Source organism: Varroa jacobsoni, unplaced genomic scaffold (genome assembly GCF_002532875.2).
Source record: "Varroa jacobsoni isolate VJ856 unplaced genomic scaffold, vjacob_1.0 scaffold_121, whole genome shotgun sequence".
Classification (NCBI taxonomy): Eukaryota; Metazoa; Arthropoda; class Arachnida; order Mesostigmata; family Varroidae; genus Varroa; species Varroa jacobsoni.
Genome location: NW_019213023.1, coordinates 227,311 through 239,659, shown reverse-complemented (window position 1 = coordinate 239,659; position 12,349 = coordinate 227,311). Strand labels below are relative to the sequence as shown.

Sequence of the window (12,349 nt, the reverse complement as noted above, 5' to 3'; positions counted from 1 at the left end):
GCGTGCGAATTTGTTGGCAACTGAGCGTAAACTGTACCGGACAATCGGTATCGCGACCAGTGCACAGAAAACGATTGGATAATAGCCTTCATATCACGGCACGCTTGTCTCGTCTTTACGACAATTCGAAAAGATGTCCTTTGGGCGCGTATTGAACTTTAATAAGAAAGCGGTCAAAGTCTTTTTCGACAACCTAAGCACTTTGGTGGAGCCATACAATTTTGCAAAACATAAAAAAACGTCAATGTAAGACTGAATCCTATTTTGCTAGCAACTCGAGAGAGAGAGAGAGAGAGAGAGAGAGAGAGAGAGAGAGAGAGAGAGCAGGAGAATAGTTATGAGAGTAGTTTGGCTTGTTCCTACCGTTACGCTACCGTCATTCCGTCATCGGCAGTAGAAGCCGCCAATCGTTTCATGTCTAGCCATTGTCAATCGACGTGACCAAAAAGTACCGTGCATCATTGAGGAACACAACAGGCAGCATCTTCGTTAGTGTAGAGCTAGTCGAAATCATTCATTTGAACAAAGCTTTCGCAACAAGAGAATCCAAGTGAGATCGAGTTTAGTTAGCTCTAAAAAGCAGCGTTGACATCGTTACATCTGTTCCGCCGCTCGAATAAGCTATTAAAACTCTTAGACGTAGCAGTCTTAAAGCTTGACCTGACACAGCTAAACAGGTTTTTGTTACGCCAGAAGGATTTCAATCTATGACATCCCCGGATCGGCAAAGGGGGCACGCGAGAAATCATTTACGGTGGCAGATATTGTTGGAGAGTTTCAAACGACAAATCTCTTTCTGCTGGACGAGAATACATTCACAGAAGGTGGCTTTCTTCCTTTGGTGGTGCAAACTGATAACAGCCAGGGCCGTCAAGCCAGCACGGGGTGTTAACTGCTGGAACAGCTGTTAATCCGCGGAAATAGAGGCTAAGTTGCGGGCAAGTCCGTTGCTCTATCGCAGTGAGCAAAAGGCAGAATCCGTAAATCATCCCGTTTTTAAAAATTTTAACTATTTAATAGAATTCAATTGTGCTGTCCAAATTTATATGCTGCTCAAAAATATCTGTTTTCTTTATAAAATAGTGAAATATTTAGAGGATGCCCAATTGGGATTGTAAGACTGACCGTTCCATCCAATCATACTGATTGGCTCGTTCACACGGAATCCTAAGTGGCTGGTGAAATCTGGTGGGACTATATGACACGTAAGCAATTTACTAATACTTTGTTTTAAGACACAAGATAGGGAACTTTTTCACGAATACAGAGGTATTGTTTTTTCTCTTTCCGCTGCAGTGGCTCCTTTCAGCGGTAGCGTTTAATATTATTATTATTATTAAGTATTATTATTAGTAGTAGTATTATTACGCAGTATTATTATGTGTAAAGCCTATTTGGCTCCTAGATTCAGAAGAAGATAAATTGAGCGAACGTTTTCAACACGCATTTTGGATGTGCTATATAGAATTAAGGTTCATAAAAGATCATTCGGCTATCGCCTTATACAGGATGTTGCCTGCGGAGGTCAGACGAAGCATAAGTGACCTTCTGCAATATACTTTTGCAGTATTTAGAGGTTACCACACCGCCCTTGACTTCGTCCTAAGGTGCTAATAAGCATCGTCTAAAGCACTTCCGTTGCTGGTGATGTTGGTGTTTTTGTAGACGTGCCCAAATCAATAGCTACAGTACCCCAGGAGAACACTGTGACAGTCCATGATGGACTCTCGAAGCTGTCGGCGTTCACAGAACCTACGAAGGTACTCCAAGGTGATAATTCTAGTCCTCGCCTATTCTCGGTTCCTTTTGAAGATTTACCGGATAAGGTGCATGGGTTAAACGTCATGGTGAAGCTTCTCTTCTAACCTAAATGTTACCTAAATGCAGCGGACCTTAACCAGGTTGCACCGCCACTGTCTCCAAATAAGGTTTGACTATGACCCCTACTAAAATCAATTGATTTCAGAAAAAATGGTGAAATTGCGACTCGTGGTATGCTATATCATTCTAGGAAATTGCTCACATATGCCAATAGATTCAGCGACTTTGGGCTCCTAATCTTGTAAAACAGACACAGCTTTTCCTAGCATCTTCCGGTTAGATGCTCTGACAGGATCTCTTTCTAAACGATCTTGAGCTTTTATTTATTTTTTTTTTTTTTTGTTCTTGTTGTGGGATTGACCGCTTCCGTTTTCGCACGGACTTCATCCACCAGCTAAAATTCACCTAGTGACTTGGTCGTTCTTCTTTGGTGATTCGCCTCGTGTCGTGCTCCAAAAAGGGCCTCTGAATGCGTATAGAGGTCACTGTGACAGGTGTGCAACTAGATCTATATTGCTTTTTTCGCACTCCACTTGTCTGTGTCTAACTAGCCGTATTAGTGTTGCCTTTTTCCACGGCTGGCCTTAGAATTTTGGTGGCGAGTCTTAAATAGGCGCACAGAGTTCGACATAGTACAGCTTCCTCAAAAATATCTCCGCGAAAGTGACCGGCTGTACGGCTTTGTGGTGAATACGCTGTTTAGAGATAGGAAAAAGTGTCCAAGCGGAAACGAAATCGGTAGGTAAATCTCAGGGAATGGTTTAGTACCGACCAATATTTCTTGTCCTGGAAGTAGCCGAAAGACAGTGCTGCAATCTCTGCTTTGAACAACCGGTCAAAATACGAAAAACTCTCGGGGTGCGAAACACCGAGGCGGGATGGATCGCACATTGAATTACGCTCTGATTTTCAGCGACCGGAAAAAAAAAGAGAATTGGTAAAAAAGAAAATCTGGCAACATCCCTCCCGGTAAAACATTCTATTCTACAGTGACCATTACAACATCATCATTGAAATCTGTTGTAGCTTTGCCTGGAGCAAAATCGATCGAATATATATACAGAGAAAAATCCGGCAAATATCTTACTGTACAACAAACAACATTAATACGAGACCTTTCTAGAGAACATTTTCCTTTCCAGCTAGGCAATATTTATGAAATTCATCCGATTTAGAAACTATATTTCGTAGGATGAGCGTAATTAGCATCTGTCTCTTGCAGTACTTCAATGCTGCACTAGATTTTCTTTCAATTGGCTTAACAAGGCACACCGGTCGTTTGCGAATAGGTCAATCAGCCTGCGCAAGGTGCATCGTTGCAGGATAAAAAATGTTTTCTTTGTGTTTCTGATACCTTTTTGTTAAGGTTATTAGTTTTGTGTAGACAGAACAATCAGTCAATTTTTTTTAACACATTTACCTCATAGCAATAGTATCATATGCTTTGTTTGTGTTTGTAAAGGTGAGAGACTGACCAAACTTCTGCGTAACTTACTTCCATTATACGTACGCATAGTATGCCCAAGTCGATTTTTACCTAATCAACTAGACGGTACTTGAAGTGAATCCTACTTCATTCAGACAAAGTCCGAATGTGGGATATTTCTGAAACTTAAAATTATGCCTAAGCTCAGTTTATTACTATGATTTCGCGAATTTATCAAAAACTGGTGGAAGAATGGTTCCATTGAGTGAGCATTTTATGAAGTAGTTACTGAAACTGTAATTAACCTATAAAAATAGCAAAATAAGGTAACGATGGGGCAACAGTTTAGTGGGCTGCTATAACCAATACGTTACCAAAGGGAGATAGCGTATAGCCTGTCGCGATAGTTCTCATATAAATTATCTCACACATTCGTTGCGTGTTAGCTTGTAAGCGCAGTTGGCAAGTAAAAAAAAAAAGAAAAAAAAAAAAAAAAAAAACTGCATTGACCTAGCGTATCGGCATTGGCGGTTATACGTATCCTGTTTTCAACTTTAATGTTCATGCCTAGCTTATCGCGTGCTGGCAGATCCCCCTCTCTACTCATCTCAAATCATCCTTTTACCCATTAGAGTTGCTCAAGTTTACAACTGTCCTCTTCTATGCTCATTGTAAGGTGCGTGAAGCTCTAGAGTCATTTTGCCTTATCATTGGAAAACACTACTTTGGAGTACCTAGGTTACATGATTGTCGCCAGTCTCTAGTTCTTGATAGCTTACTAATTTAGCTATCAAGTAATAGATAATATTTTTTAAAATCTGTTTTTTGGCGCTCAATACAACTTGCTGTTATTAAGCAGTTTTAGTAAATTCATCGATATTGCCTGGAAATTCTTTGCACAGGATTTATTTACCATGTGGTTTATGTCAAGTGCTGTTTTGGCTCTATCAACCAGCATCATCCTGACGGCCAGTAATGGTCAAGCGGACCTAAAAAATCTTAAAGAAAATTTTAATGAAGAACTTAAAATAGCCAAACGGTACCTTTGCAAAGAACTCGGTGAGTGTTGCAGATTTTGTCAGATTTCATTCTTGCGCATCGCTAAATATGTTGTTGGCATGCATAGATAGATACATAGCACCGTTGAATTGATTAAACTAGCTACACACGAGAGGCATCAGATACATATTCGTAAAAAAGTAAACTTCATTTTTGGGGCATCATTGTAAATGTTTGTCCTGCCTCACTGTGAGAACTCGGGGCCCACGTAGCGGTGTCGCCTTATTGACCTAATCCAACATGACGAACAGAAACATAGACATACGCCAGGTTACAAATAATAAGCGTATTACGATATAATGATGTTTAGCAAACATCATATAACTTAGCATAACAGACATCATATAATGAAGGGCTTAATTTCGCGTTTACTTTTAGCTGAGTAATATTCCATCAAAATCGTTACATAGTAGCTAAAGCTCCTTTTCGGGTAGTGTCGCAGTTAGGCAATCATTTCTGTTATTTATCTTGATTTCTTTCGGTATTACAACCGTGAACAATTTATTAGAAAAAAACACATATGCTTTTTAGGCACGCATGTATTCGCATGGTCTGACGACGCAAGGTGCCGCTTAATATCGTCATTACTCTTATGGCTATTTACTAAGAAACTTTGTGTTAACATAGATGTTAAGCGTGTGTAGTTGATAGTGGCTGGATAAACTCTTTGTGAACTTACACGTACCTTACGCGCGATATGCTCAATCGAACAAAGAAAAAATTCTGAGATGTGCATAAACGACGTTGGCAATGGAAAGAGGTACATTGTTGGTGGTTTATGAATCTATCTAAATTTTGATGCCTATGATAATCTACCGCCAATTTCGAGTTTCAAGCAAAGCAGGCAAAAATCCATGGTCCACGATGTTTTTAAGGCTGAAAATGGTAGCGATTCTCTTAGTGCTTACAGATTCTTCTAATCCACTTTTAAGGCTGGTGCTACAATCGTGGCACATCTAGCTGCTAATTTATTTGCGCGTAATAACACCCCTATACAGTGTCAGCGGTTTGACGTACCTCAAGCGTCAAGCAACTCTGATTAAACAAGGAATTTCCTATGCGCGATAGCGGTCCAAGGTTTTTCGATAAGTTCTATATCATTTTTCCTTTGCTTTTAGACAAGTATCTGTTATTTAGTGGCGATACTCGACTAGTGGCAACTGTAATTATTGACCTGATCGGTCCGCTGCATTCAGTAACGTTCGTCAGAGTTTTATCAATTTGCTTTTGAGTCGGTTTAAGTAATGTCAGTCGCTCAGGATCGAGCTTAAAAAGTAATGTTTACCTACCGTGGGCCAATAGGTGTGAAACCTGAATTCGAAGGATAAACTTTATTTCGCTGAAATCGCTAGTTCCTCATTTGTAATTCCTCTCTTATACTCAACTTAACCTTGCTCGTCAATTAATAGTCCTACAAACTGTTTGGGGGAAGTGGCTAGAGTCGTTGGATCACTAAGCCGAGGTGAATACTGGATTTCCCACCAGCCCAGATGAGCTACTTTTTGTTAGCGGTAAAGTTGTTATCTCCCAGCAACCCTGTCAACCTAGCTTCTGGGCGTCGTTTGTTTCTGTCACTCTGGTAAGCTTTACCAAAGTTTAACAAGTCTTTTTTTCGATTATAAGTTTCATGGTGAGTCAACTTCCTTTATTCCAGATCTCTTTGGATAAATGCGTGTGTTTATGCAGTAGTGCCCAAACCGCATTTTGTCTATTTTTTATCGCAAAAACCATCCATTTGATAGTAAGGAAGCATACGTTTGTAGTTTAACCTCACTGTGTGTTCGTTGTTCTGTTATTTCCATTCCAAACTCTAACGTATCTTTGTAACCTTTCGAAATTTGACGAAGATTACAATGCTTGACAGCTTTCACTTCAGGAAATCAACGACAATCGCTATGTTACGAACGTCATTTACGTTTTAACCAATTAAATGCCATGATAAGGTCAAATAATGCTAGCCCAAACTCATCTGTAGCGTTACGATTTTATCCTGAGAGCCTTCTTAGCGGCGAGGAGTTCCAGCGGATGAGGACAGGCTATATTCCGCAAAAAATTACGCGCGTAATACCATTTAGAAAAAGGCCAACAAAGAGAACAGCTGAGGAGTACCTCAACTACGCTGAGCAAGGACTAGTGACTCCAGTAAAAGTGAGTACGGCAACATCTTTTATTTATAATACTTGTGCTCGGTGTCGTGTGTCACTGGGTGCGATCTGCAAGATCGAAATAGAAACTTAACTTTCGCTAACTTCAAGGACGCATCGGAGTGAGGTCATTGAACTGTTCGAGGTCACGTTGATCAAGCATTTTTAGAGGACTATGTTCAATTTTCGAAATATTTGCTGACAGGCCAAATGATAGATATATTATAATATCCTCCAGTTCATTTTGCGAGCGTTTCTGTTTCGTGAGAATGAGGCTGTTAGCGAAAGGGACGGCATGCAACAAATACTAGCGAGACCGGACTCAAGGTAACCTTTTGTGGAGAGGTGGTTGTTTGGAACAGCATTAGCAATAGCTATACTTAGAAAACGAATAGTACACGAACCAGTTGTAATCAACAGGAAAAAAACCATAGTAGGACAACCTTTCTAAAGACATCTTGCGAACTAGTGCCAAATGCCTTCAGAACGATTAAGGGTTTTACCGGCTTCAAATGCCCTTTAGGATTCAGATTCCATCTAGCAAACTCCGAGCAGCGTCCCGACTCGTAGTATCCCCGTTGTACGCGGCACAGATATCATCACGGGTTGCATTGGTTGGTTTCGGCCCAACGCCAGAGAGAATCGAAGCGTCGTTTTGAAAGGTTGAAGTTTTATTTGTTACGCAAATAAACCGAGAGGAAGTAAAAAGGAAAGAGAACGTGCATTTTGTGCTCGAACCTAAACACTGCCCAATGCAATAGTGCTAGAAGTATAATGGATAGATAAATGGTCCCAACTAATTTATGCTGCAAATAAACTATGTAACAAAATCTTTTTATCTGATTTTGAATTTGAACTCCTTTAGTTCGATAGCAGGCTTAGAAAGTTGTAGTGTCTTTAAGTGTGGTAACCTTAGCGGTGGGAACGAACCTTCGTTTAGCATCACACTTTTGCACATACGTTTCTCAGCAATTAGGGCTTTCTAATATCTACTGCTTAATGATACGTAATTGTCACAAACTTTCGAAAAAAAACTAGCAAGACCAACTATTGTTGTGAAGCGCATACTTAGCTGCTAATAATTTAAATGGGACCTGTAAGTTTACATTTTTCTAAATTGATTAAAGCTTTATTTTCTCATTAGGTTATAAAATAAATAATTTAATTGCCAATTTAATAAACAGTAATTGCAACTAAGACACTAACACTTAAGACGGTTAAAAGCCTTAAATTGGTGTTAACTTCGTCAGCCATATCGTCATACTTCAGTCCTCAGCGTGATTTTAAGGGCATAGCAAATCACAGTATTTACAAAAACACTTATCGGTAGGATCGCGACAACCATAATCCTCGTAACAGCGTATAACTGGCGACTGATTCTTGTCTCTATTCTGAACTATTCATTGCTTCAATGTTATACATGTTAGAATCAAGCTCGGACATTTTGTCTTCGAAATTTTTAATGAACTGGCAATATGGAGGTATCTCTGGTAGAAAGAATGGCCTACAGAGTTACAGAGAGCTGCACGTTTGCCATTAAGCGCACTAGTGTCCACGTTGGATGTCTTCACCCTGGAGGCAGCCGTATAACTCGTTTCAAGAAGGTGGGTTTAACCCTCTACAAAAGATACAAAGTGCATAGTCGGAAGCTTCTCCTAGAACAGCTGTATTCCGTGAGAGGCTCTAGGTGCAACTCGCATCTGAATTAGCCTAACCTGGATCTGAACCGTATCTGTCAGCGAGAGTTTTCATAGCTTTTTCGGTCGAGGATGCTAATACTAGCACTCTTCAAGTTCTCTCTTCAACGGGCACTCGAAACTCGACTCAGCGCTTGGGCTAGTATATCACGCGTATGCAACAAATGGGACACGAGTGACAGCAGGCGAAAGCAGACTTATCCGTGTTTGTGTGGTCGATCGATGTTCCGTTGCTCCGACGTCTATCACTCTTCCATTGGCTTGCATGTCAGCCTTTAGAAAGCGTAGAACATTGGCTTGTAGAGCGATAGATTCTCGAGCACTCTACTCCGAGTCGAACGGGGTGCGGAAGTCGACAAAAATGTTACATACGAAACGACCTTTTGCGATGATTTCTCGAAGTAGATCTAAGGCATCGCGTGCCAACAATATTGATTGTTGAACACGAAATCCATATTACTCCTCTGCAAGTACTCTTTTGTGTTGAGATATGGGGTCAGCCGATATACAAGAAGGTTAGAAAAGATACTATATTTTGCTACCGCTCGCTACTACGTTTGCTTTATTAAGGCGTTTTCATTCTTCGGAATCAGTAATAGTAAGTATTCTTCGTATTGTTCGCGCGTATTGTTCAGTACGTAAAGAGGTCTTGGCTCCAGTGCGCGAGCAGGCGGCAAGTAAGTTGTTAATGTGATCTTGCAGGAACATCGGGGCAAGTTAGCCTGGTGTGAGCTACTCTACGAGACGTAAGGTTATTGCTGTGCTTGGCCGAGGGGCTGCCTTTCTTGCCGTTATTGATGGTCTTATTTAACTTGTTCTATGACGCCCGTGTGACATGTGACGCTTTTTGCGCAATGGAGTATCGACGTATCTCAAAACGAACGCATGTTGATGCCTAGCTAATCTGCACAACAATGTCGACGCTGCTGGGGATGTACAGATCGTCCTTATTCTCTTAAGAAATCGTAGACTAGGTTTAGTGCCTTCATAGTCAGCAGGTAATTAAGATGCACAGTAATCATTCGCATTTCAGAATCAGAAGGAGTGTGGCGCATGTTACGCTTTCACGGCCTTGTCGGTGCTCGGATCAGCGTTTCTGAGAAAGTTTGGTAAAACAACGGATTTCTCTGAACAGCAGGGAATTGACTGTACGTTCAGCCGTTATGATGTTCGCATGAACCGTGGCTGCCATGGAGGGCATCCGTACTACGTCCTGCTGTACGCAAAAACAAAGCAATTTGTTAGTCAGACGAATTATCGCTATCACAACAGACTGCAGCATTGCAACATGTAAGTTCCACATAATTTCCTTTTGATTTCATCGTATAACCGTGGGACTTCTTGGAAGTACTAGCGGTAACTTGGAGAATAATCTGCATTAACGGTTATCAAGTATCGTTTGTTTTTTTCTGGCCGTTACCGAAGCAAATGAAATAAATGTAGGGGTTTGACATCTAGAAGCAACAGTGAAAGCACTGACGAGCAGCCCGCATATTTTGTCATTGGCCACGTAACTCACTTCGTGGACACGTCTGACGAAACGGCAAAACGCGATATAAATTTACTTGCTCGTACATGTATGACTTGTCCAAAGCGTTCGTGAATACGTCGGTGTTCCTGGGCTCGTTTTCGTACACCGAGCAAATCATTGCTATCCAATTGGTTTAGTCTTCTGTAGTACGGCCAATCATGGCGCATGAGGGTGCAACTGAACAATAAGTTTATTGGTATTATTATTATCGATAATCGTATTGCATCCTCCTTGATATCTATTAGCGAGAACATAATCACAATCGTCGTGTGATATTTTGAGCAATACACCCATGCACCATAACATCGTATGGATCATTACGAAAAAACAGCAGGCGAAGGGCTATGATACGAAGATTATAACAGATACTGCAGTCGGTACTGTAGTCGGCGTTTTTTAAGGTGTCGTACAGCCGTACATTTATCCCGATTACACACACTGATAATGGCTGTTGGAAAGTTAAGGCCATCATACTCATTCGAATGCGAGGAAGGCGAGCCACCGCGGCCTTTTTAACTTGCTAATAATAAAATTCGCCAAATAAGCGAATGTTCTACGTCAACGTCCATATGCGTACGTCAATAGTAAACGTATTTATTATAGAGCGCTTCATAATGGGCGTTACATTTACAATGATCTGCTACAAGCTGATACGTACGCTATAAAAACATGTGGTTTTTCGACTCGTCAAAGGAGTCACAAATGAAGTATTGGGATACCTAGCCGTTCATCATGACCGTCGAAGATTAATTCACTGAACGCTGTTTATTGTAAATAAATGTACGTTTATGTGTAGTTTTATATTCTGGCACTCGACGCCATTCGTTCAATTCAATAATGATGCTATGTATATAAGGGTTATGTTTTACACATTTCACATTATACCCGAATCCGACGAGAACCGCTACGATAACAGCGCTTACTGATATGATGAGAGCAATGAGGCCATGCACTGCGCCTAAATTGATTTTTTCTTAATGCAGAAGGACGAAATTTAATCATAATGCACCTAGTGAGATCAGCATAAACGCTTAAAGTGACTATATATGTATAAATATATATATATATATATATAGTTCCAAAAAGCATCGTGTAACAGGGCTTCTCTTGTTAAGCAATGTTGGTTCTAATTTCATGATATTCTACCTTTCAATGCAGTGTCGAAAAGGCCCAGACTGTATCCCTGCGCGCAGGTGTGGTAGAGTCCGATGGAAGTGACGAGGCTCTCATGCAAATCTTGCGAAAAATGGGCCCAGTATCTGTCGCTATCAGTGTAGGTGACTCGTAAGTATCATCTGCGATTCTGCAGAAACTATAGTAAATCTTAATGTCATGTCACTATGGTGTCACGGAAACGGCTCGGGCCATTGTTTACGACTATCCTTGCAATGTAATATATTATACATTAGGTTTTTTGCATGGAATATATTATAGGGACTTCAAACATTACGGTGGAGGCATAATTACGCAATGCGGTACGGTTCCCGATCATGCCGTTGTTTTAGTGGGATATAGAGTATCTGATGATGCTGAAGGATCTTACTGGATTATCAAGAATTCCTGGGGTACCAAGTGGGGTGAAAATGGATTTGCCAGGATTCGCATGGGGGCTTGTAATATATCCGAGGACAGGCCCGTCGCTGTTATTTTAAAATAATCTGTATGACATCTAGGAACTGAAATTATTTCCTATTAATTTTCAAAACTAGGAACGTTTATACAGTCCGTTCGCGTACATTGATGTTTCGAAATTGCAAATTATAATGTATATGATTCGTTCGAATTAGTAGCTAACACGAGTTCCTAACTAAGGCTAGTTATGTTAGCATGTAATATTTAAGTTAACTGGGTACTAAAATAGAAGTCATCTGTATTTTTAGACTTACATTGATATGATTACATTGAAAGTTAAAAATATACTGTGGGATTAGTGCATGTTCCTTTCTTAGGGTAGGTTTAAGCCTGTTTGGCAGTGGTTTTATTTTTATTAAAAATTAATAAATACTTACTTTTATCTCTACTGAAACAGTGCATCCTATGGAGGTGAAATGCAATAGATTATAAATTTTCCATACGGTAATCTTCTTGCTAATAAAAAATCTTATCATCCAAACGAAATGTGTTGTGTCAACGGAGACTAGAAGGGCGACAACCTTTGGTTACATCTGTGACCTACGCTGTTTAATATTTCCAGGCAATCATACAAGTATATCTAATATTAAGTTATTAAAACCACCTTTTTTTGCAGCTAAGGATAGTTCTCTTACCGTGTCTATACCGCGTAGACTATTATTATTGTCTAATGTTTAATCCTAACTTAAACTTTTTTCACCTTTTACATTGATTAGTTTTTTTGAATTTTTAAAACGCTCAGTTCAAAATTGGATTTCGGCAGAATTTTTAGTTCAGTAAGCGACATTCTAATCAGGTTCCACTTATCAGTGTCGTGTGACGCGATGTTAAGTGTTTTCAGTGTTTGGGGATAGAGAAAAGATACTTTGAAAGTCACCAGTTAGTAGTTTAGGTTACGAATTAAAGCTGCAATTAAAGCGGTAAATGATGGCTATCTTGAATGAAAGACTATCAACCTATAAAAGAATCCCAATGAAATATCTTTTTCTTTTATTTATACAGTCTTAAAAACAAAACATAAGGAAAATTCTAAATCTTG

The 12,349-nt window shown here is 40.0% G+C and overlaps 1 protein-coding gene across 10 annotated transcripts; it reads left to right on the top strand.

The window, feature by feature from the left end:
• Positions 1-449: 449 nt before the first annotated feature.
• On the top strand, positions 450-11,796 carry LOC111267100 (uncharacterized). Of its 10 annotated transcripts, none has more exons than XM_022845123.2 (6): positions 450-1,205; positions 1,666-1,770; positions 6,171-6,454; positions 9,181-9,437; positions 10,837-10,962; positions 11,113-11,796. In XM_022845123.2, exons 1-6 carry the CDS (start codon positions 1,199-1,201, stop codon positions 11,333-11,335), a joined length of 1,002 nt encoding a protein of 333 aa, XP_022700858.1. In that variant the 5' UTR covers positions 450-1,198; the 3' UTR covers positions 11,336-11,796. The 10 variants fall into 10 exon arrangements, with proteins under 10 accessions (XP_022700858.1, XP_022700868.1, XP_022700885.1 ...); XM_022845133.2 differs by having other exon boundaries at positions 453-1,205; positions 6,183-6,454; XM_022845150.2 differs by having other exon boundaries at positions 458-1,205; positions 1,666-1,760; positions 6,154-6,454.
• The last annotated feature ends 553 nt before the right edge of the window (positions 11,797-12,349 follow it).

Bases quoted from the DNA above. Each gene is read 5' to 3' on its own strand.
- LOC111267100 (XM_022845110.2), top strand. From the start codon at position 4,162: ATGTGGTTTATGTCAAGTGCTGTTTTGGCTCTATCAACCAGCATCATC. The intron at 4,307-6,170 runs GTGAGTGTTGCA...AATGCTTGACAG, and splicing joins GTACCTTTGCAAAGAACTCG to CTTTCACTTCAGGAAATCAA. The intron at 9,438-10,836 runs GTAAGTTCCACA...CTTTCAATGCAG, and splicing joins AGACTGCAGCATTGCAACAT to TGTCGAAAAGGCCCAGACTG.